The sequence below is a fragment of the Rhinatrema bivittatum genome, chromosome 7 (assembly GCF_901001135.1).
Source record: "Rhinatrema bivittatum chromosome 7, aRhiBiv1.1, whole genome shotgun sequence".
NCBI lineage: Eukaryota > Metazoa > Chordata > Amphibia > Gymnophiona > Rhinatrematidae > Rhinatrema > Rhinatrema bivittatum.
In genome coordinates this window covers 99230718-99256480 of record NC_042621.1, presented here as the reverse complement: position 1 = coordinate 99256480, position 25763 = coordinate 99230718, and the positions used below count along the sequence as shown (strand labels likewise).

The window sequence follows — 25763 nt, the reverse complement described above, 5'->3', positions numbered from 1 at the left end:
ATGCCAGGCACAAGATACTGGAAATCCTCCCAGTTCATGGAGGCTCCTAAAGAGATCATGGCAGTCCCGGTGCACAAGATCTTTAAGGAATTGCTGCTGAGGATCTGGGAGTACCTCCTCACAGTACCTCCTGTAAACAGGAAGGTGGATGGGGTTCGAAAAGTGTTGGCTGTCATACCAGTCGGTGGTGGTCGAATCTGCTCTCAAAAGGGCCAATCACTTTTGGACCCATGCCTCGGCGACCCCCGGGAAGGATCATAGAGCGATGGACCTCTTGGGAGAAAGGTGTTCCAGGGGGGCTATGCTTATTGCCTCCTACTAGATCTACATGAGCCAATGCTTGTGCAACCTCTGGAAGCAGGTGCTAGAGGCGGCCCAGCACTGCCTCAGCAACAGCAAGACACCTTCTTATCGCTGGTGCATTGGGGCCTGGAGTGTGGAAAACATGAGGTTTAGTAAACCTATGATGTTTTCAGGATGGCAGCGAGAGTCTCTGCAGCAGGAATCGGTGCCTGCAGAATGGCATGGCTGCAGGCCTTGGATCTCCAACCTGAGGTATGGGAAAGACTCTCTGTCCTGCTGTGCACAGGAGAGAATCTCTTCAGAGATAAGGTGAGGGACACAGTAGCCCAGTTGCAGGATCACTATGAGACCCTCCAGCATCTCTCTGCCAGCACTTCAGGCCCACCCTACTCAGCCAGGAGGTCAGCGAGGCAGGGTCAGAGGAGGTCTTTCTACCTTTAGAGAAAGTACTATCCTCTGGCTCCTCACTCCCGTTCACAGAGGGTGAGCTCTCACAGCCATCCCAGGCAACAGCAAGCTACCAAACCCCAGCCGGCGCCCCAGCTAAATCCTGGGGATGGGGTTTTGACAGAATTATAGGGAGCATGAGCCAGCCGCCTGTATCAGAGATGCTGGACCCCCCGCCCTCCCCCCCCCCCCCTCCCCCGGTCGAGGGCAGGGTACAGCTTTTTGCGGATCGGTGGCCCAGTATAACTTCGGACCAGTGGGTTCTGTCCATTGTCTGTCAAGGGTACCAATTGAACCTATTGGGTGTCCCGCCAAATTCTCCTCTGTGCTCAATTTGGGGGCCTATAGTGCATCAGGAGTTAAGGGAGCTCTCCGCCCTTTTAATGGCCAGAGCAGTCGAACCTGTCCCACCAAGGCAAAGAGGGCAGGGATTCTACTTCTGGTACTTCCTGATTCCAAAGAGACAGGTGTACTCTGTCCCATCCTAGACCTGAGGGCCTTGAGCAAGTTTCTCAAAAAAGAAAAGTTCAGGATAGTTTTCCTGGGCACCCTGATTTCCTTCCTGCAAAAAAGAGACTGGCTGTGATCCCTCGATTTAAGGGATGCGTATACTCACATCCAGATCTTCCCAAGTCACAGGAAGTATCTCAGATTTGTGGTGGGAAAACAGCACTTCCAGTACAGAGCGTTTCTGTTCGGGCTAGCACGTGTCTTTACAAAATGCCTGGCCGTGATGGGAGCTGCAGACTGGGAGTGCATGTTTTCCCTTACTTGGATGACTGACTGATCAAGAGCACCTCTCGCGCATGGGAAGATCGGTCCATGCACTTGACCATCTGGATGTTGGAGTCACTAGGGTTCGTGATCAACTACCCAAAGTCCCATCTCAGTCCATCACCTTGATTGGATTTCATAGGAGCCCTGTTAGACCTGGCTAGCTGTTGGCCAACATGGCCGCAACCATCCATGTTACTCTCTTTGCATGCTTACACATGCGCAGAGCCTAATGGACCCAGAGCACAGTAGTGCCAGGGCACTCAGAACCTCTAGGCCTGCATCCAGATTTCTCCGTCTGTCCGAGACTCTTTGTCCTGGTGGTGGGTTCCCTCAAATTTGGAACGAGGAATATCTTTCCAAACTCGCCCTCCACAAATTGTCCTAACCATGGATGCGTCTCTGCACCCAGGGCTTATGGTTCACTTAGGAAGCATGGTGTCAAATCAACTTCCCAGAGCTTCAGGTGATCAGGTACACTCTGTGGGCTTTCAGAGATCAGTTGTCCAACAAAATTGTCCAGATTCAAACCGACAACCAAGTAGCAATGTGGTATGTCAACAAGCAGGAAGGCACAGGTTTGTACCTCCTGTGCAGGAAGTGGTCCAGATCTGGTCATGGGCCCTGTCCCATGGGATGGGACTTAGGGTCATGTATATGGCCGAAATGGAGAACATGATAGTGCACAGACTGAGTTGGGCTTTGAGACCCCACAAGTGGTCGCTGGACCAGGGTGTAGCGAATCGGATCTTCTGCCTTTGGGGAAGTTGAGATGTGGATTTGTTCGCATTCCCCTGCAACATGAAGGTGTCTCAGATCTGCTTCCTGTACAGGTCAGACGGTGAAGCAATCTTGGATGCCTTTGCTCGCCTTTGGGGCAAGGGCCTTCTGTACGCATATCATCCAATTCCTCTGGTGATGAAGACTCTTCTGAAGATTTGAGAGGACCGAGGGACTATGATCCTCATAGCCCTTCACTGGCCGAGACAGATCTGGTTTCCACTCTTTTGGGAGTTGTCTTTCCAGAGACCAATCAATCTGGGGACTTCCCAGATCTAATCATGCAAGATCTTGACAGACTGCAGCATCCCAATTTCCAGGCCCTGTCCTTACAGCCTGGATGTTGAGAGATTAATCCTGCAGCCGCTTGGTCTTTCAGAGGATGTGTCTCTGGTCTTGGTGGCTTCTAGAAAGCCTTCCACTAGAAAGTCCTACATACTGAAATGGAGGAGGTTTTCTGTGTGGTGTGAACAGAAGGCCCTAGATCCATTCTCCTGCCCCCCACAAAAACTGCTTGATTACCTTCTACACCATTTGGAGGCTAGCTTGAAAACCAACTCCATTAGAGTTCATCTACTTGCAGTTGGCACATACAGCCAAGGTGTAGTCTCCAGTTGAAGCCTCCCCTAAGGTCTCCCACTGTGTCTTGTGACCAGCAAGGTGCTAGCTCAGCTGATGAAAGCTCCCTTTAAGCCGCTGAGCTCTTTTGACCTGAAGTGCTTGACCTGGAAGGTCATATTTATGGTGGCGGTCACTTCAGTGCATAGGATTAGTGAGCTCTAGGCATTAATGACTTATCCACTTTATACCAAGTTTTATCATCACAGGGTGGTCTTGCGTACGTACCCTAAGTTCCTACCTAAAGTGATGACGCATTTCCATCTTAACCAGTCAATCATCCTGCCAACATTCTTTCCCAGGCCCCATTCTTACCAAGGCGAATGAGCACTGCACAGTTTGGATTGCAAGAGAGCCTTAGCCTTCTATCTGGAGTGACAGAAGCCCATAGACAGTACACCCAACTTTTCATTTCTTTTGACAGGATTAGATTGGGAGTTGCCGTTGCCAACAGACACTATCCAGTTGGCTAGCACACTGCATTTCCTTCTGTTATGCCCAGGTGGTACTGCTTCTTGGGAGTCATATCAGGGCTCATTCTGTCAGAGCCATGGCAATGTCGGTGGCCCACTTGTGAGCAGTTCCAATAGAGAAGATCTGCAGAGCTGCTGCATGGAGTTTTCTCCACACATTTGCATGCCACCCCATAGGGGTGGCCGACGTGACAATAGGTTCAGCCAGTCTGTCCTTCGAAATCTCTTTGAGGTATAGAACCCAACTCTCCCTGCTTAGGATCCATTGTTTGGGTTTAGGCTGTCTCCCCCCTTTGTTAGCAACAGCACTGTGGTTGTTGTGCCTGTTGGCACCTGGTTGGTGTTTGTTGGTCCCCTTTTATGTTGGGGAGCAGCTTGTAGCTAGGAATTCACCCATGTGTAAGGACTACCATCCTGCTTGTCCTAGGAGGAAGCAGAGTTACTCACCTGTAACAGGCGTTCTCCTAGGACAGCATGATGTTAATCCTCACAAAATCTGCCCGCCACACTGCGGAGTTGGTTTTCTCCTATATTTTTTTTTAATTTTTCGTAATTCTATGTTTCCCCGCGTGCACGCATGGTATAGGGCATGCTGGGCATGCTCGGTGTACCTAGTCAAAGTACTAGAAATTTTGACATAAGTTTTCCTTGCTGGGCTCCATCCGAAGATGTCACCCATGAATGAGGACTAACATTCTGCTGTCCTAGGAGAACACCTGTTAGAGTTAACCAACTCTGCTTTTTCCCCAGTACTAAATATAGTATTTTACCAGAGTAATATCGCATTTTATGATGGTGGCTCTTGATAGGATGAAACAAGTCCTCTTCAATATCCATATGTTATGAAAGCCTTAATACAGTAATTGCAGTGCACTGGTGTCATGTTCCTTTGTCATCTCATTGTCCATCTGACTGCTGTCAGTATTGACCCTGCCGACAGAAATGTGAGAGCCAAGGTGCAGTCTGGCCCTGTGCCAATGTTTGATCGCAACAAGCATGCTCATGTCATTGAAAATCTTCACTGCTACTTGTGCGATGTGGATGTGTAAGTACAACTCTGGGAATGCAGTCTTGACTTTAGTGTGAGCATGTATCTCTCAACCTGGGAATTCTCTGGTTCATTCCTGTTTGTGCAGCATAGGTGTGTACATGCAGTCTTGAGAATTCAGTCCTTCCTCACTACTAGCTGCACAGAAATAAAGGTTAACAAAAATAAAAAATTATAGAATGATGCCTTTTAACAATACATTTCTTGACTAGCTTTCAGGAGCTATAGCTCTCTTCTTCTGGTCAGAATTCAAATGTGTTTATCTTTATAAGCTTGGGGTCCTGCTGTTGTGCATGAGGTTGTCTTCTTGTTCAGCTCTGAATCTATCTGGTAGATAAAAATAAGTTTTCCCTAATATAGTGGATATCAGCAAATATTTGGCCACCTAGTTGCCCCTATCTACAATACCCTAGTTCTGACCTTCATTTTTCTTACAGCTAGCACCATTCTCTGTACCAACTCTAGATTAATGGTATATCGGTGTTAATATTGTTTTAAAAAATGTTGATCTGGCAGCTTATAGGAATAAAACACACCAAAAAAAAAAAAGGCAATTTGAATGTTAGTAACATAACCTTAATGTCAGTACCTTGGTGCAGAGTTGTGTGCAGTATGTGGAGCTGACCTTGAATGAATAATTCATTGGCATGTAGTAAGACAAGAAGAGGAATGTATTTTCCCAGGAGGAAGAATAATAAGTCACATCCTACAGAGGAAGAAAGCAGGGGATACTTGCCCTTTCAGCAAGAGGAATGGAGCAGTGCAATTTAAAAGGGGAAAGAGAATATCTGCTCTCCCCGGCTGAAGGAATAGTACAATGAAGCATGCAGTAAGCCGAGCAGAGATTAGATACAGTGCATGCAAGAAGAATGGTGCAAGTATGACTCTACTGCTTTGCATATCTTTCCAACTGAAGCCCTTTGACTTCACGGGGTACATTTTTCAAACAGAGTTTGTACACTGCTATATTTAATAAATATCTTACATCATAGAATTCTTTCTATACACTTTTGTCTATTACCACAGGAGCCCCAAGTCAAAGCATTGCAGCACCTGCAACAAATGTGTCTCCAATTTTGATCATCACTGTAAATGGCTGAACAACTGTGTTGGAGGCCGGAATTACTGGTAAGTCATCAACTGCTAAGTCACTCAGCAGTTGTAGATGAAATTGAAATTTAAGGAAAAAGTGCCACTTCACTCTTAGGACATGTTAAGAGAAGCTTAATAATCTTGCTCCTTATTTGCTTCCTGATGGATACATCATGTGCAGGAAAGGAACTGATCTAACATTTAGAGTAATGGTTGGGGACCCAAGAGATCTTAATTTGGCCTGCATATGCTACTGCAACTTCTTGTAATCTTGATCAGAATATTTAGGTCAGTGTTCAAAAGAAATCTACTTGTAGCAGTATAAATCTTAACTGGTTATGGATTTAGCCAGAACAAAAGGGATGTGTCTAGGGAGGGGATTTCCAATTTCACTGGTTAACAAGATATTCAACACAACTTTGTCCACTGAAGTGTGGCTGCTCAAAGGACTGTCCTAACCAAACAAGTTTTATGTAGTTCAGTTTAACCAGATATTTAACTACTACTTTAGCTGGTTAGTGGCAGCTAAATATTTGGACAAAGGTAACCAATTTAAAATTAGTTGGTTAACATCACTGCTCAGCAGTGCTTTGAATATCTACTCTTTGTGTTCAGTTATTTCAGGTACTGACCAATTTATAATCTCTCAAATTCAGAAGTTCCTTGTGTCTATGCAGCACCTTAGTTTAAAACATATATAAATGCTAAGATAAACATGTTAAGTTTTATAAAAGAGGAGACACAGGAGAAAATAACTTTCCTTTTGTTTAGGCATTTCCTGAATAGTGTCATCTCTGCTCTTCTGGGAACGCTATGTGTTGTTCTTATTGCATTCTACATTTTTATTGAATTCTTCATTAATCCAATGATGTTGCGAACAAATCAACACTTTGAAGGTAACCTTACAACATTTTATTTTAGGACAAATTATTTGTTTATTATTTAGAGTTTGATATATGGGGGCAGAGGGGATGGGGTTGGGTTTATTTTGTATTATTGGGATGAGGAATGGGTGATTTTATAGTTACGAACTGACAATTAAATTGAGTCCCTGTTGATCAACAGCATGAATTGGCCATAATGCATGGGTGATTTCATCCAATAATTCAATAAGAGAGTTCAGTAAGAGTTACTGAGCATGTGTGGGAGTTCCAGTGCACACTGCCTCCTGCACCTCTCAGTTTTTCTTCATTTGAGCCACTGCACAGACGCATTCCCAGTCTCTTTAACATTTTGTTTGGGCCAATTCTTTGGCCTGATTCTGACTTATTGCATCTTTTTATTTTTACCACTGCTTCGGCAGCCCCTCAGCAAAACTTTTCAGTTCTAATTTTAAAAAAAGAAGACAATAAGAATGGAAAAGCCCAAGAAGACTACGGTCAATGGTTATGTGGCGTGGCCTACATCTGGGTTCACACTTACTAATACTCGTGCTGTTTGCTGATCATGATGTCCCCAACTACTACAGTCATAGTAGTATGTCTCTGAGGATACAGCAGTACTGTGCCTGGAAGATGAAGGTCCTGCTGAAGATCTGTTTGGTAAGAACCCGAAGCTACAATATAAGGTAGTACAGTAGAATTGCTTCTGTTCTTAGAGCAAGGCGCCGATGGGCTCATGGTGAAGAAATTGAAATGGGATTTCCCCCTCCCCCCCCCCCCTTTCCCACAAGTTTGGAAAGATTGCCCATGGCATCAGTTCCCAGGTCCATCATAGGTCAGTGGTTGAGCACGGCATAGAAGATTCAGGCACCGGCTGAGACACAGAGAAAGGCACTGCTGGCACAAGGGAACCCCCCTCAGGTGTCATTTCCATTGGTGCAGGGCTCTGCCATAGTGGAACCATCTTGGACCCCAAGGCTGGAGGTCATCTCCTTAGCATAGGTGCCATCATCTTTCATGGCATGGAAGATCCCCTTGGTGCCAAGCCATCTTGTCTTTCCTAAACAGATGCATTAACAGGTTACCATCCATTTCATCAGCATGGCCTTATAAAACTGCTTCCTCAGAGCATAGCACCTTGATGTATAAGCATAAGAGTCTTGCTAGACCACAAAAGGACGTTACAGCAGCACTGCTGAACAGATATGGTGCAGACTGAAGAGACTCGCCAATGAGTTTGACATATTCAGCTTTGGTCCTCTTGATGCCACCAGCATCAGCAACCTTGAGGGGAATATGAGCCAGTCTGGTTTTCTGAAGAGGATGACTCTCCTCCAACTCCAGTGCAAAGGATCCTTCATCATGTGGGAGCCCAGCATTCAGAGCTGGTAAGAATTAAGTCCTGAAGATTAGAGAAGGTGATTGAAAGCCCTCCTGTCTAAGATGGAGGACATTTTCCCACATTTTGGGGCTACACAAAGTCCCTCAGAGGTTTGTGCTTCACCCCAGAGGCTATAGCGATGGAAGTAAATCCCCCTCCTTGAAGCAGTAGATTCACCTGCTCCAGGAGAATCCCTTCAGCCATCCAAAGGGCAAGCTGTAAGGTTGGTTCATTCTGAGTTCCTGCCAGATATTTCCACCTCAGACCAACTGAGGACCCCTCTTTGGTAGCCTTCATCATCATCTGGATCATGGATCAACATTCCCCCATGTTTGTGAGAGGAGGAAGGTTCCACACCAAACTTTCCTCAGTGTACTTCTCTTCTAGAAAATCTCCTCTACTCTGTTTTTTGGATAAGTCGGAGAAGGCACTGTCTCTATCAGGATCAGGAAGGAGCAAGATCTGAGAACAGATGTATTCGGGCTTCTTCAACCTCCAGCAGTTTACGTGTCCATTCCAATGTATAGGCTCTGAAAGTACCTGTGAATGAGAATGTGACAGACCCCCGACCATTTTGTCTTCTGGTGGCCCAAAAACTTGAACTATAGAGTCGCACTTTTCTGTGGTGAGTTGGTATTGTTCAAGCACCTGGGATCACACTAACACACCTCTTGGAAAGAAACTAAAAGTGTTGGATGTGTCTGGGGAAAAAGGTCTTCCAAGGATCCATGCATAATGCTTGACTGCAGTTATCAGCTGTGCATGGTACAGTATTTACACAAATGCATGTAGCAGATGAAACATTTGATGGAATCATCAGATCCAGGGCAAGTGGACTTCTGTTGAGAACTGAAAGACATGGAGGAATGTGAGAAGTATCTGATCCACTCCATGTATGAAACTTTTCACACTGCAGCCAGACTTAGCTCACTTTCGTTGGAGCTTGAAGTCTCACATGGTTGCGAGTGTGTGGGCTGCATGAAGATGTACATGGCTGTCTGACAGATGTTCCCTGTACAGGAGACAACTTGTCTGGCAACAAAATACAGGAGACGGTGGCTCTGATTTAAAGAGCGTCAATCCACCTTAGTCATTAACAGCAGTGATGGGACCAGCTGGATCCAGCCTGATGCCAGCACTTTTCCTACAAAGATGTCCAGTTCTCCCTTTTCAATGTCATCAAGCTCCTCCCACTGTTCAACAGCTGCAGCTGTCCATTAGAGGTTGGCTGAGGAAGAGGTGTTGCTAAAGGCCCGGCAACAGTAGCAGTCTCAGCCTGAAACTAGCTTTTGACCACCTTGAAAAATGCCTTCTCTACTGAGGTGAAGGGTCTAAGCCCTCCTTCCTGACAGCAGGGACCAGTGAGTTCTGAAAATTGTGTAGTTTGGCTACCATTTGTTTCTCTCACCTTCCTTTGACCAAACGGATTTCATTCTTTAGTTCTGATCCTTTTCAGTCTGCCCAGCTTCAAATGGAAATGGAGTTGATTCTTCAACAGAAGATTGAGCTTGACCCTTCACAGGAATGTGGCTGGAAGTTTTCTGTTTTAATAATTTTTTGTTTATTACGTTTTACCAACATACATAAATATTTCAAACAGCACATTACAAAGTTCTCTTATCCTGTAATCCCCAGATTCTTCCTCCCCACTCCCCGTCATCGATAGTCCTTAGCCATACGGCAGATCAAGTGTCCAAAAAGAGGGAATTCTGTTGCTTATCCCACTTTTGAAATAGTGTTCACACTTGAACAAAGGAAGCAACATAATGCTGTCTTAGTGCTTTTATCTGATCCATTTAATAGGTCCTCCATAATCTCTTATACAGTGAGAGTCTACTTGGTGGCTCTTTCTTTTCCAGTGCACAGCTATTTCACATTTTCCTAGCATGTGGATAGATGGATTCAGGATCAGTGGGTTATGCACCTTTACCAGAAGATGCAGATGGAGCAAGCTGACGTTACAGATTATATAGTCTTGCAGTGATATCAGCCTGCTAGTATTCTCAGTCTCCCACAGATGATGGATGTGCATATCCCTACTAAGGATTGCTTCAGATTTTAGAAGGAGAATTAAAAAAAAAAGGAGAATTGATTGCCCCTCTCTTCTGCAGTGATACCAAATGGTCCCTCCCCAAGTTGAGAATTCCTGAGGTGATTTCCATGGTCCCGCAGATGTGTGACTTGGTCCGGAAACTGGTTTTCAGTCAGCGTAGACGTAGCTGATTGCACAGCTTAAAAGCAGCAGGTGCAGGAAGCTGAGCGTGGCGATGATGGCAGAGGCCCTTTCCCTCTGCAGCTGGAGACTGTCTCTGTACTCAGCCAGGAAGGGCTGAGCTCATGTAAGCTTAAAAGAAAGATACATTACAGAGATAGTAAAGGAGGGTTCTTTAGGGATTCTTCTTCTCCGGTCTCCGAGCTCAGAACACCATTCCAACGTTTGTCCCAGGGATGGGGGTAGCCTGACGGGTTGAGTGGTCTTTTTTAGCTAGGCCCCGCTCTGAGGCATTTCCACTGTGCGCTGCATAGGCCATGACAGAGTTTTTGCGTGCTTTTGCCTATGTGTTCAGCTGCCTTCTATAGGACGCTAGTTCAGCGGTGTGTCTCAGTGTGCGTGCTGGGGTTAGCTGGTAGGTTATATAATTTCCTTACCTAAGTAATAAAATTATCCCCAGTACCTACTTTCCCTAATACTGCATACATAAAATCCCAATGCACTCTGACAAAAGCTTTTTCTGCATCTATCAATAACAGCATTGATATCCGTTTGCTCCCTTGCGCAGTCCAGATTGTATTTAATACTTGCCTGATACTTTCAGAAGTTCTCCTTCCCATGATAAAACCTGACTGTATTAAAGAGGGCATCATCTTGGTCAAACAGCTAATATTTTAGTCAATATTTTACATCAGTGTTCAGTAAAGATATTGGTCTTTATGAGTTGTAGACCGTTCTCTCATTACCTCCTTTAGGTAACACCGTGATCTCTGCTAATTTCAATGAAGGCAGGAAGTGTTCCATTTTTCAAAAGATCATTAAACAACTCCTTCAGCAAAGATGTCAAAATATTACCAAACTGCTTGTAAAACCTGATTGTATACCCATCCAAGCCTGGTGATTTATTAGGTTGCAGCCCCTTAATGGCCATTTGTATCTCAAATTTGGATGTTTTCCTAGTAATCCCTCTCATTTCTCCAAGGTCAGCTAGGGTAACTAATCCTTTATCTTCTTATCCGTTGTATATAGGTCTTGATAAATTAGTCTAAAGTGATTCAAAATCAGTTCTGGGTTTCTTAAGAAGTTCCCCTTACCATTCCAGATCTTATTGATAAGGGTTTGTGCCTGTCATTTTTTCAATTTGATTGCCAGAGCTTTAGATGCCTTGTCTACATGCTCAAAATAATTTTGCTTCAGCCTAAGCATTTGGAGACTAACTTTATCTATTTTTCATTCTTTCAATTGCGCCCTCACCCGTTCTAACCTCCCCAATGTTTTTATGGAGCCATTTTCTTTGTGACTTATTTCTAATTTCTCTGTCGCATTTTGCAACTCCCTCTCTTTCTGTTGTCTATCTCTCTTCTTTTGTGATGCCCACTCACAGGCCGATTCAGTAAAGTCCGCAGGAGAGCAGACGAACGCCTGCTCTCCGGGCGCGCACACAGGCCACTCGCCTGTGCGCACGATTCTCTATTTAAATGAGGCCCGGCGGTAGAAACGGGCAAAAAGAGGCGCTAGGGACACTAACACGTCCCTAGCGCCTCCTTTTAGCCCGGAGCGGCGGCTGTCAGCAGGTTTGACGGCCGACGCTCAATTTTGCTGGCGTCGGTTCTCGAGCCCGCTGACAGCCATGGGCTCGGAAAATGGACGCCGGCAAAATTGAGCGTCCGGTTTTCGACCCGACAGCCGCCGGCCCATTTAAAAAAATTTTTTCTTACTTTTTTTTACCCTTCGGGACCTCCAACTTAATATCGCCATCATATGAAGTCGGCAGAAACTAGCACCTACCTTTGGGTAGGCGCTAATTTCTTAAAGTAAAATATGCGGCTTGGCTGCACATTTTACTTTCTGTATCGCGCGGGAATACCTAATAGGGCCATCAACATGCATTTGCATGTTGAGGGCGCTATTAGGTTCCGCAGGTTGGACGCGCGTTTTCCGCCCCTTACTGAATAAGGGGTAAGGGAAAACGCGCGTCCAAGGGCAGGTTAACAGTGCGCTCCGTCGAAGCACACTGTACTGTATCGGCCTGATAATTAGTTTACCTCTCAACAATCCCATGGTAGAGAAGGGTTAATTTCAGGTGTATTGTTTAACTGCACATAGCCGGTGAATCTCATTTTGGATCTTTATGCAGATCTCTTCCTCTTTCAATAAAATAATATTTAACTTCCAGAATTGTTTTGGATTATAGAGGCTGAAACTCTGAATTTCTCCCCATATTGGGACATGATCTTTCCAAACTCTACTTTCTATATGAGCTTTAGTGACTTGTCCCATGAAACAAGAGGCCAGACATGACATATATCTATTTTTTATTTTTAAAACACTTATAATCCACAAAAAGCAAGTTTGCTTACCGTAAATGGTGTTTTCCATAGATAGGATGAATTAGCCATGCTTTCTGGCAGCGCCCTCTGGCGGCTCTCGGCGGGAACTTCTTCTAGCAGCAAAGTTTGCTGCTGCACGCCTGCACTGTGCTCTTCCCGTGTGGCTAAATGGTCTCCTGTCAGTTGATTTCAAAGCACAGAAAGGAAACCATAAAAGAGTAGGAGAAAGGAATATGAGAAACATAGAGTGTCCAGGGAGGAGGGTGGGGACGCATGGCTAATCCATCCTGCTATCTATGGAAAACATTGTTTACGGTAAGCAAACTTGCTTTTTTCCTCAGATAGGCAGGGCTGAATTAGCCATGCTTTCTGCTTTCATAGCCCATGCTTTTCATAGCCCATGCTTTCATGGCCCATTAGGGCGTTCGATTTGGCATGCTATTGAAGACAGTAGTGGGAGAAGGAAGTGTGCAAGGAGGACCATGTTGCTACTTAGCAAATGTCCTGAAGAGGAACTTGTAAATGGGCAATGGAAGTTGCCACCGCCCTTAGTTGATGGACTTTGGCTTTTGATGATAGAGAGACTGGTTGATTGTGATAGCAGAATTTGATGCATTGGGTTAACCAGCTAGCCAGTGTGTGCTTGGTCACCGGCAGTCATGGGGCAATTGGATTGTAGGAAAGAAACAGTTGCGATGGTCTGTGAGGGGAATTGGTCCTCTGATTGAGGTGGAAGGCCGAGACCAGCTTGGGAACAAAGGAAGGATGAGTCCGCAGGGTGACCTTGTCATGATAGAACTGTAGGAAAGGAGGATAATGCACTAGTACTTGCAGTTCCCTGACTCATCAGGCTGATGTGATTGCATCGAGAAATAGCACTTTCCAGGTTAAAAATTTTAAGTCCACTTTATCTAGTGGTTCAAAGGGTGGAAACATCAGAATCTAGAATCTAGTACAACATTCAGGTCCCAAAGGACGGCAGGAGGTATCACGGGGGTCTGAGGTGTAAGGCAACCCTCATGAAGCGTGATATTAGAGGATGCGTAGAGATGGCGCTGCCCTCACTGGAGGAATGGTATGCTTCGATGGCATTGAGGTGCACTCTGATGGAGGATATCACAAGACCAGAACTAAAAAGTAGGTGAAGGTATTTAAGTAGTTGTTCCGGTGAAGAACGGAAAGGGTCCAAGGATTCTGTTATGCACCATCGTTGATATCGTGACTACTTGCTAGCATAATTTCTCCTCGTGGAAGGCTTCCTCACTGAGATCAGGATATCTTGGATGTCCTGAGTGATGGTGAGATGACTCAGTGCTTTCCTTTCAGTCTCCACGCTGTCAGGTGGAGGGAGTCTTGCATAGATGTATTAATGTCCCTGTTCTTGTGATAAGAGGCCTGGTTTGTTTCTGAGCAGAATGGGTGACTGAATGGCGCGATGTACCAGGTAGGTGTACCACAGCTGCCGGGGCCACACCGGGACAATGAGGATGAGGTCTGAATTGTCCGAGATGCATTTTTGTAGTACCTGTCCTATCAGAATTGGAGGGAATGCATAGAAAAGGCCATTCGATCACTGTAGAAGAAAGGCATCTTGGGCTATTCTGTGATTGCTTTGTTGTAGGGAACAGAACTGTTGCACCTTTGAGTTGCGTTCTGTGGCAAAGAGGCTACTAGAGGTGTGCCCCAACATCGGAAGATGTAGGCCGTCACCTTGTTGTTCAGTTTCCATTCGTGGGGGTGGAAGAGACGGCTGAGCCTATCCGCTTCAGAGATTCTCACGCTGGGAAGATAAGTTGCTTGAAGCTAAATTGAGTGCGCTAATGCCCACTCTAGTAGTAGTACAGATTCTTTGCATAGAGTCCTGGATCCTAATCCTCCTCCTTTGTTTGTTTACATAGTACATGGCCATCTAGTTGTCCGTGTAAATCATAACTGATTTGTGTTGAAGAATCAGTGAGAAGGTGTAGACGCATAGCGAATGGCACAGAGTTCTAATAGAGAGATTTGGCAGTTTCGCTCTTCTGTCGACCATAGGCCCTGAGTCTTCAGATGCAAAATATGGGCTCCCCATCCCGTCGTGGAAGCGTCTATAGTCAATACGATCTGATGGGGTGGATGCCGAAAGGGCGCACCTGAGTGTAGAGTTTTTGGACGTAACCACCAGTCAATATCTTTAATCATGGAATGGGTTAAGATTATTTTCTGGGACATCTGATGAAAACATTGGGACCACTGGGATTTCAAGCCCCACTGGAGGTGTTGCACGTATAGACGGGCATGAGGTATCGCATAAGTGGCTGCTGCCATGTGACCCAAAAGCGTCAAAACTTGATGTGCAATGGGTTGCTGTAGATCCCTCATTGACCTGGTGGCCAGGGTTTGAAATGTGTTGATTCTGTCTTCCAGGAGGAAGGCTTTGCAAAGTTGCGTGCTGATGAGCACTCCTATAAATTGTTTTATTTGAGAAGGTTTGAGGTGATATTTATCGTAGTTGACCAAAAAGCCTATGTTTCCCAAGCAGGATAGGACTCTGATTTTCTGGGTATGAATCAAATCCTGACTTGGGGCTACTAGGAGCCAATCATTGAGTTAGGAAAAGAGTTTTATGCCCTCTTTGTGAAGGTGGGCCACAGCTACCGCAAGACATTTGGTGAAAACGCTGGGCACTGATGAGAAGCTGAAGGGAAGAACTTGATATTGATAGTGCTGTTTGTGAGTTTGGAAACATAGGTAGCGCCATGAAGAGAGGTGCATGGGTATGTGGGCCTAAGCATTTTTGAGGTCCAGTGAGCACATCCAATCTGTGGGTTGTAGATAGGGTAAGATGTTCTTCAAAGAAGTCATCTTGAATTTTTCTTTGATGAGGAACCTGCTCAACTCTCTGAGGTCCAAGATGGGTTGTAGTCCCCCAGTTTTCTTGGATATGAGGAAGTATCGAGAATAAAATCCCAGGGACTGTTGACAGCAGGGAACCTTCCGTATCGCCTTTTGGCTCAGGAGTAGTTTGATCTCCCGCAAAAGGAGGGGGGGTGTCAATCTCTTGGGAAGGAGCAGTCAAATGCGGTAACGGGGGAAGCGTTTTGAAATTGAGGTGGTAGCTATTGTGGATGATGCAAAGGACCCAATGGTCTGATGTAATCTGTTCCCATGCTGATGCAAAAGAAGTAAGTCGGCCACCGACTGCTTGGTGGTAGCTGTGGTCGTGGATGGATCAAAAAGACGGTTGGGTTTTGGGAGCAGCGACTGGGGGTGGTTTGGGTGTGCGCTGCATGCGGGGTCTGCCCTGTTGAGGCTGTGTCTGGGCCGGTTGAGACCTCTGGGTGACATAAGGGGGATGGTATGGCGGGTATGGCTTGTAAGAGCACCGGGGATAATAAGTCCTTCTATAGAAGGGATAATATCATCTTGAGGTAGACTGATCTTGGAAGACGGTAAAAGAAGTTGCTGCCACACTCTGTTCTTTAAACTGAGACCCCGTCTCGCGAAGTTTATCACCAAATAAGTTATCTCCCTTGTAGGGGAGATCGGCAAGTTTGTCATGTGCATCTTCGCGGATCGCATGCCCTCAGCCATGCAATGAGCCATGCTGCAATAGCGACTGCAGATATCCGGGCCGATATGTCAAAGGCTTCATAGATGGCGCGTAAAAGATATGTCAAAGGCTTCATAGATGGTGTGTAAAAGATATGTCAAAGGCTTCATAGATGGTGTGTAAAAGGTGATGTAGGCCTTCTTCTAAATCAGTCACCAAATGCTTGCGCTGGTCTGATCCTGATGGTTGGTCCTCCTCCGATTTTAGACGTTGGAGGCACTCATAGAGATACTGAGTAATATAAAATTGATGCTGCTGCACCTTAGCATTTAGCATTGATCCCTGGAATAACTTTTGCCCAAAATCATCTAGGTAATGATTGTCTTTGCCTGGTGGAGTAATTGAGTACAAACGTGTCTTTCTGGCCTTTTTCATAGCAGAATCCACAACAATGGAGGCATGCGAAAGTTGTATTGTGGCAAAGTGCTGAGATTTGCGCATTCAAAATTTCATTTCTGTTTTCTTGGACATGGTGGTTATGGAGAAAGGAGTCTCCCAGGCTTTAACCATGACGGCATCTAGCATTGAGTGAGTCAGATGGGGCCATGCATCAGCTGATATCCAATGCACCAGATCTTGGTTCTGGCTCGATGCGTCTCCCTGCGCCGACTTAGGATACCCCAATGCAGACGAAGCATCTCTGTCCCAGGAAGAGCTTGAAAATCGGGTCTTTATGAGGCCTCTTGGGAGGGGACTGCCCGACCTTACCTTCTAGGTCTCTTTGTGTGGAGGCGGGTTGAAGAGAGGAGGCTCTTTTGGTGTCCCTCAGCCTGCTGGTTTCCCTGGCTCGGGAAAATTGAGCTGAATGTTGTGGGGCATAGGACCCCGATGTATCCCAGACCCTCTCTCTGAGGTGACTTATTTTTGCGGCCTGTTGTCTCTGGGCCCTGGGGGACATTTTCCCACAATCGTAGCAGGCTGCCATATTATGGTTGGGCCCGAGGCAGAGATAGCAGATTTTATGGCCGTCAGTCGCAGACATAATTTTGCCACAACAGCAAAATTTAAACCTGGGGGCCTTTGGGGCCATATTGAGCACTGAAAAGTGTTTGGGGCTGTCAGGTCTATTTATTTATTTATTTGACAGCTTTTCTATACCGACATTAAAATACACATCATATCGGTTTACAGAGTAACAAAAAGATGGAAAATACAATGAACAGGGGAGGGGGGAACAGGACAACCGAAAAATAGAAGAGGAAGCTTGGATGAGGCAAACTTAAAGGAAAACAATAAATAGCAATAATCTAAAAATGGGAAAAATATTTACAAAATGTGCAACGGTATTACAGTAGTTGCACATTTTGAGAGGTTTTGAGTAGTTGCACAGGTTGAGAGGAAATAGTGAAGAAGACAGGAGACGAAGAAGTCGCGTCCAAATTGTGTGCGGGGAAAGAAAGAATTGACAAGAGACTGTTTAGCCGCGTGAGAATAGCACTGGCAGGCGTGCAGCAGCAAACTTTGCTGCTAGAAGTTCCTGCCGAGAGCCGCCATGGGACACTCCCAGAAAGCATGGCTAATTCAGCCCTGCTTATCTGCGGAAAATTCCAACATACAGCTATAAATATAGCTAAAAAAAAAGGGGCAGGGGGCGAAATTGTGCAGCTGACCGCATCGCGGTGGTGCGTTTTCACCCGGCGCAGTTGCGGGCGGGCCGCACACTTCACACCCATAGTGCCATGGGAAAAGGTGTAGTTATTTCCCTTGGTGCTGCCGGCGATAATGTGGAAAACATTATCGCCTGCAGCGCTGTCAGGTCCATAATCACGCCTAAACCCTTCCCACACTCCTCTCCTTTCCCTCATTTAAATAATAGCACCGCGATGCAGCTTTTATCGCATGCAGTAGGACATTATCTCATGTGATAAGGCCCTAACACGCGATAAGGCCACATCGCATTTTGATAAATGACCCTAAAAGTTTGATACGGAGAATAATGCAGTACCGAATAAAATGTGTAATCTACAGTTGTCATGTTCAACATTCTCCACACATCCACAATTCCCAAAGTGTCTAGCATTCCAGGCAATTTTTTTCTTTCCTCTTTTTGAGATTGAGTTAATTTATGAGAATTATCCAACTCCGACCGTAAAGTTAAATTAAAATCTCTTCTCAATATGAGCAAACCTGTAAAATGCATTAATATATTTGTCATCTCATCATAAAAAATTCCCTGATCCCGGTTAGCGACATAAATGTTTGCCAGTATTATTTTCTGCCCTTCAATTACTGCATTCACATGCCCTCCTTGTCTCTCTTCACTTCTACTCCAACATTTACAGATTTATGCAACAATATATCCTTCCCATTGCACTTCTTCTTGACAGGAGCAGAAGCCAGTAAAATATATATGTATAGTTTTTATTCCTCAGCAAATTTTAATCCGGTTTTTGCAGATATGTTTCTTGTAAAAAAAAAAAAAAAAAAAGCTATATCAGCTCTTAATCTATGGAGTTCATTGATTATCAGCTGATGCTTTACCGGGATAGTAAAGCCTTCTAACATTTAGGGACGCTCATAGGCAGCATGTCAAAATCAATCCTTCCAGATTCCTATTAAGACTCCGGGCATCGTTTGTTCCTTCTATAGTTTCCAAACCATCTTCCCACCCCACACCCCTCCTCCCCCACTTCTGCAGCACTCTCATCCTTCTTACCAGTAATTCCCCTTCCCCACAGAATACACCCTCCTACCTTTCCATAACCACCATCCCTTCCCCTTCTCCTTCCCCTCCCCTCCCCTCCAAACCCTCCTGCATCCCCCCCCCTCTAACCATTTCTGACAGATTTCCTATTAAGGAACAACCCCACTTCCAGTTGCTGACTTCAGCTTTGCAGTCATACTCCCCCTGGAACCCAAAGACTAATACATATTATAGCAATAGTGCAGAAACAGTGCAAACCAGAAAAAAGAATAAAAATCCTATTATAAGCTTAAATCACAATACTTTAACTGTTCAACCAATGTTCAGTCAGAAGAGTGCATCTGACTTTCAAACTGTAGACCGCACAGTTTCTGATGTGTCAGTTACCCATTGGCTTCTTGGACAACCAATTCAGCTATTTATTCCCCTTCAAGTTTTACTTGACTTCTTTCCTCCTTGTACTCACTGCCACTTAGCAAAGGTATTTTTTACTAATGCCAAAACCCCTACACGTTTCTTAATATCTCCCTGTGGCAAGCCCCTGATGTCTCTTTCACTTTCCTTATGGCCTGCACCGTTTCTTCCTTAGTTTTAATTTTGTAACTCTTCCTGCTCATTGTGAAGATTAAGCCAAAGGGGAACAGCCATTTATATTTCACATTTTCCCCTTTGAGCTTAGCAGTGATTTCTTTCAGCTTTGCACATTTCTGTAAAGTGCCTGGTGCTAGATCATTGTAAATAGCCAATTTATGGCCCTTCCATTCAAAAGAACCAGGCACTTGTGCCTTGGCCAGCACCTTTTCCTTAATAGGAAAGTCTTGAAAACAGGCAATAATATCTCTAAGGAGAGTTACCATTTTTTTGGGCCCAGTACGTACAGTTATGGGATCTCCACTGTCTTGATCATCTTGTTGGAGCTAAGTCTTACTTTCCTAATCACTGCTACCGCGTCCTCGTACTCGCTAGTTTCAAGCACCCCTCTCGATCTGAGGTTATCGTGCCTGGATCTGTTTTCCAAATCTTCCAACCTCTCAAGTAGGGCTGAATGTGTTGCTGCCAAGCCAGATGTCATTTCTTTCATCTCCACCAAATGTCCCTCATGGTCTTTTGCATGCTATACCAACTCCTCAGTTCTATCCCGATCTCTGATTTCTCCTTTCAAATCTGATACTTCCACAATCTCACTTTTTACTGCCATCACTTCTTTCTTTAAATCGTGCAACCATGATTTGAGATCTGCTGGTGTCAGCGCTTTGCTGTCTGCGCCATTTTGTACCCCCGATGTGCTTTCCTCATCCGACTCTGAGGAGAACTGTTGCTATGATAGTTGTGAATGACTCCCATGTTTTGAGCCCATATTGCTGGCATCAAAGTCTTTATATCTGCTGTTTTCCATCTGGTCCCTATATCCAGCAAGTTTTCCTCAGGGCGGTTAGTGAGTTTTGTTTAACTCTTTTTGAATCTGTGTTTTAAGATTGCTTAGGTTCATCAGTGCTTGAGGATTAAGTAGCCATTCCCGGGAGTGATGTCACTTACTCCCAAAAGTTTTCTAATTCCCAAGAAATCAAGGGGATTGATATCTATCCTGGACTAGCGAAGGCTGAACATGTTGGTTCTGAAGAGGTTCAAAAAGAACTCCCTCCATATAATTCTCCCTTTCATTTAACTGAGGGATTGCAAGTGCACTCTGAATGTGAAAGACACTCGTGTGCATATTCCATTCACCTCGCCCACCGTTAGTTCCTCAGGCTTTTAGTAAGTGATGTCCACTACCAGTAAAAGGCACGTCCTTTTGGTGGCTTTGGGTGTGGCTGCACAACTTTGTCAGCAGGGAGTCTGCATATTCTCATACCTTGAACATTGGTTGGTAACAGGTCCATCTCCAGTAATAATCCTGAAATCCCTTGATACAACCATACAACTTCTCTAATCCCTGGGTTTCCTTGTCAACTTTTCCAAGTCCAGCTTGGTTCTGTCTCAAATAATTCAGTTCATAGGAGCTTAGATAAACTTGCTTCAGTAGAAGGTATTTCTTCTCACTGAAGGAGCCACATTGCTGGGACCAAACATCAGCAAGGCTGGTCATGGTTCTTCTTGGGTACATGGCTGCAGCAGTGCATGTAGTTCCTTTGACTCATCTGCATATGCGGGTTCTTTAATGGGACCTCCAAAGCCAATGGAATCAGCTCTATCAACCATTATCCCAACAAATCTCTATAACCCCCTGCAGAAGTCCTAAGCATAGATATTTCACTGCTTGTCTTAGCACATCAAGTAATCCTTGTCTACCAGTGCCTTCACCAAGTATTGAGGGGCACACACAAATGCAGCATGGACCCAAGGATCATGGTTCTTTAGAGGAAAATCATCTGTAGATAAACCTTCTAGAGCTGCAAGCCATCCACGTGTATTAATTGCTTTCTCTCACCTAATCTCGGGCAAGAGAATCTTCAGCAGACGGACAACCAGGTTGCCATATTTTACATAAACAAAGACATATGGGCTTCTCGCTGTCTATGAGGAGGCCCTCTGAATCTGGTCATTGACTGGTCATCACAATACTCATCTCTAAGTGACCTAACTTACAGGAATCCAGAATACATTGGCGGACCAACTCAGAGAGTGCTATAAGCGCGATTAGCCCTTAGACCAAATGGATGCAGATGACTTGTTTAGTCACTGGGATTGTTAGTGCCTGACCTGATCACTCCAGTGGACAACAGAAAGGTCAAGAAATACTGCTTTATGTGTCTGAGCAGTTTAGCTACTGATACGTTTGTGCTAAACTGAAGCACCAGTTTGCTGTATCCATACCTTCCAATTCCTCTTATTGCCAGGACTACACAGAAGGTCCTTCAGGGCAAGGTGTAGTTAATCCTTATAAAACCAGCCTGGATATAAGTGTGGTATCCATAATTTATTTCTGTTAGTTCAGTTTCCTATTCCATTGGGATTGTTACTGGTTTCTCATTATACAGAATAATGGTAGGCTCTGCATTCTGAACCTGCAATTGTTGGCCTGATAGCATGGATTTGAACTTGCAGTAGTCTCCTCCATACGCTTTCCAAAGGAGGTGGAAGATGTACTGATTTCAGCTAGAAAGCCTTCAACCACATTATACATCTTCAAGTGGAAAAGGATTTTGTCATAGTGTGGGTCCAGTCAACTAGATCTCTTCACCTGTGGTCTGAGGAATTTGCTTCACTATCTATTCTTCCTCTTGTCCTCAGGCCTAAGCACCTCTTCAATTAAAGTTCATCTCAGTACCATCACCAGCAGGTGGAAGGGGCTCCAATATTTCTCTCCACCAATTAATATCAAAGTTCATGAACAATCTGTGGCATTCCAAGTCTTTAGTCATTAACTCTCCAGTACCTTGGAATCTCAACATAGTTCTTGCTCAACACATGGAGCATCCCTTTGAACCTCTCGAGTTAGTAGATTTGCTCACCTGGAAAGAATTTATTATTGCTGTAATTTTGAAGAGTAAGCACATTTTAGGCTCTGACTTGTTATTCTCCATGCGTGCAGTTTTTCATAACAGGGTTGTTCTCTGAGCTCATCCTACATTCTTTCCAGAGGTGGTATATGCATTCCACATTAACCAAGCTATTGTGCTATCAATATTTTTTCCAAGACCAAATGTGCATGAAGGAGAACAGGCTCTTGACTGCAAGATAGCCCTGGCATACTGTCTAAAGAAGACTCGTCTTTACTATCAAGCTTCTCAGATGTTTGTGTCTTTCGATCCCAATAGATTGGGAAGAGCAATTGGCAAACTCTGTTCAATTGGCTAGAGTACTGTATCATACACTGTTATGTGTTAGTCTGCAATCTGTAAGCTAGCTATGTCAAGGATCATCAAATGAGAGCCATGGCAATTTTAGTGGATCATCTCAGGACCTTGTCCATTGAAAATATCAATTCATACTTTCATGTTCCACTACTGTCTGCCTAATGTACCGAACAGACAATAATTTTGAGGAAGCATTTTTTTTTTTTTAACAGTCACTTCACCAAGTAGTCCACACTTCACTTGTGGGGTTCAAGTTGTCTTTTTTTAATAATTGCTTCACCTTGACGCTCTCACCTTGGAACTCCCCATGTGTTACGGCTTATTCTTGCCTGCTTCTAAATGAGGAAAGCACATTTACTTACCTGTAAACAGGGTTCTCCTATAGACAGGATGAACCAGCCATTCTTAATAGCCACCTCTTTCCCTGGAGAGTCAACCACTTAAGCTCTGGAAGAGACTGAGAGACTCACAGGGCCACATGTGCATGTGGGAACGTCAATGCATGCTTACTAAAACTTTTACAGAGCTTTGAGAGCTGGGTCCATGACAGCACCTTCAGATTACATCACCCTTATATTATTGATGATTCTTCCTGCTGTCTACGGAGAAGCCTATTTACTGGTAAGCAAACTTTGGGTTTTCATGGCAGGAAGTAAGTAATCAAATATAACAAATAAAAATTGTGCAGCCCCTCACCTACCTTTACCTCTCTCATAGGCCCAGTATTGCCCATTGCTTAACCTTCTTGTGCCACTGCTTGCCTCATTTATTCACCTCACCAGTGCCAGGCAGCATTTAATCAATTGCTGTCACATTAAGACAGAACATGTTTCTGCTCTCTGTTAAGTACAGACTGAATGATTGAATTTTTATGAATTGTCAAAATCAGCAGAGAGAGAGACCTATAAAATATGCCAAATGTCATAACGGATGTTCTTCCCTTAAGAGCTTTCTGCGATCAAGGTTCTATTTTTAATTGCTGAAAGAAAGGATTGCTTTTATTTCTACAGTATATACTAAATTTGTGCTATTGTGAATACAATTGCTTATCTCTGGAAATAATCTTTTCTCCTGCCCCAGCTCTAATTGAATTCAGCTTTAGCCCATTTTTGTAAATACATTTTATTTTATACTCTGCAAGATAAACAGTAAGAAAATTACTGAAAATTAGATCTAGAAAATGAGCAATATATAGGATTCATGCACAAAGCAAGCATGCTGCTTCTTGGTGTTGGTTTATAGAGGTTGTTTACATCAGAGGTGTAGTGATGTTTTCAGATATCCTCTGTCATCAAGGGTATATGGAGTATGAAGGAATCCCAGTTATTTCAGAACTGTGACACCATGCTGCGGATTTACCCAGAGATTCCAGATATTTACAGAAAATTACCAGGTCTCCGGGCAGGATGAGTAAACCTCTGGGTGCCGAGAGGTTGGAGGGGTGGGCGCAGGGGCAGTGCTGCTGTCTGTGTTTCTCTCTTGCTGCACTTGCTTCTGTCTTCTGCCACATGTGCGACTGCATGCAAGGCATGCTGGAGCCACCATCATCGTGTGCTGATACCTGGGCAGTGCCTTATCTTTCTGTCGGTGTGTCACATGGAGCAGGGAGGATTGCACTGATGCCACAGACTCGAGAAACAGGGAGAAGTAGAAGCTGCAGGAGGAGGATTGCAGGGGCCCATCGTAGGATCTGAAGTGCCTGCACACACCCATGCAGCTGAGCTCCCAGTGTAGGCTACCTGAGTGACTTCTGGAGAACTGAAGCCCACTGCCTCAGTCAGAAAGCAGAGGTAGGGGTCAGTGATTTTATGTATTTATTTATTTATTTATTTAAAGGATTTTTATATACCGCGGCACGTTACAAAACATCACCTCGGTTCACATTGAACAAAAATTTAGCAACAGGCTAAGTTTTTAATTTGATGATGATTGATTACTGAAATTGTGACACTTCGTGAACTAAAGAATTTTGCATAGGGTTATTTCTGTCTTCCACTTGTGCTTATGTCGGGAATAGATGCAACCATTATGGCTGCTGTTTGGGTGTGTATCCCCCATTTGGATTCGATATCCTGGTTCGCTCATGTTTCTGCATAAAGCTTGTCTTGTCGGAAAAAAGATAATTCTCTCAGTTTGGCATTCCTCTGAGGTCCCATCCTTCTGGGCTTGGAGAAACAGTCTATATACGATGATGTCAATGGAATGCCTGGCTTCTCGCCACTCGCCACGTTATAGACTGCGCTTTCTTAATATTTGGCAGTCCTACCTTCAGTCACTCCCACATCGCATACGTAGTCTTGTACTCAATGATTAATCTCTTGGTATTATAGAATGGAATGTATTGGACGGATTTATTACCTTATGGTTTGTAACACACCTACTTGCCTTCTGTGGGGTTTTGGGGAAGGGGAGTGGGAAGGGATGGGTATACTCTGTTGATGTTGTTTGTCTTACTGAACGTTAAGGTTTGGGGAGAGTTCAGGAACCCACCCTCCCCAAGGTTGTATTATTCACTGCTATTCAAAATCAATAAAAAAACATTTAACCATAAAATGTTGAGAAGGATACTATGTTGATACATTGTTTATAGGATTGTGATAGTTTGGAATGATGTACCGGTAATTCATGAACTGGCAATCGTGATTGTGAAGATCATTTTGTGTAACTGGATATTTGTCAGAGAATGTTTTGTGAGTAAATCCCATAGACTTCTGGTGAAGTTGTGTTTGATTGGCAAAAGATGTATTCTGCTTAACCGGCTGGATAAGGAGACTTGGACTAGTTTTATATGGGATTCCAATCTGTCTGAAGAAGGTGAAGTCATATTTGAGCTTTAGTGAAATATAGAAACCATTTATACAAAATCTTTCAAAAGACATTCAACAACAACAATTACAATTTAGTGATGAATAAGTTTGGGATGACTTATTTGAAACCTGAATGCTAACTTGGATGCTGATAATACAAAGTGGGAAAATATAAGTTGAGGGAAAGATTTTTTCAACTGATATTCTCTGTATCATGATACTATGGAAAATTTCAATAAAAAGATTTTATTAAAAAAAAATTGCAGAAAGCTGTCATGTTTGGCTTTTACCATATGAGTAGAGGCTGTGTCAGCTTCTGTTCACTTAGGGGCGGATTTTCAGAGCCCTGCTCGCCGGTGCGCCTATATTCAATAGGCCTACCGGCGCGCGCAGACCCCGGGACTCGCGTAAGTCCCGGGGTTTTCCGAGGGGGGCGTGTCGGGGGCGTGTCGGGGAGGCGGGCCCGAGCCGCGCGGCGTTTTGGGGGCGGGCCCGGGGAGGTCCGGGGGCGTGGCCGCGCCCTCCAGACCCGCCCCCAGGTTGCATCCCGGCGCGCTAGCGGCCCGCTGGCGCGTGGGGATTTA

At 44.6% G+C, this 25763-nt stretch overlaps 1 protein-coding gene across 5 annotated transcripts in view; it reads left to right on the top strand.

Annotated features, from left to right (window-relative positions):
- The window catches only part of LOC115095299 (probable palmitoyltransferase ZDHHC1), a 172517-nt gene that overhangs the window by 58255 nt on the left and 88499 nt on the right, over positions 1-25763 (top strand). For all 5 annotated transcript variants that reach the window (XM_029608796.1, XM_029608795.1, XM_029608799.1 and 2 more), the window contains exons 3-5: positions 4265-4440; positions 5470-5571; positions 6307-6431. In XM_029608796.1, the coding sequence (XP_029464656.1) occupies positions 4265-4440; positions 5470-5571; positions 6307-6431 (403 nt within the window). The remainder of the gene's footprint in view (positions 1-4264; positions 4441-5469; positions 5572-6306; positions 6432-25763) is intronic.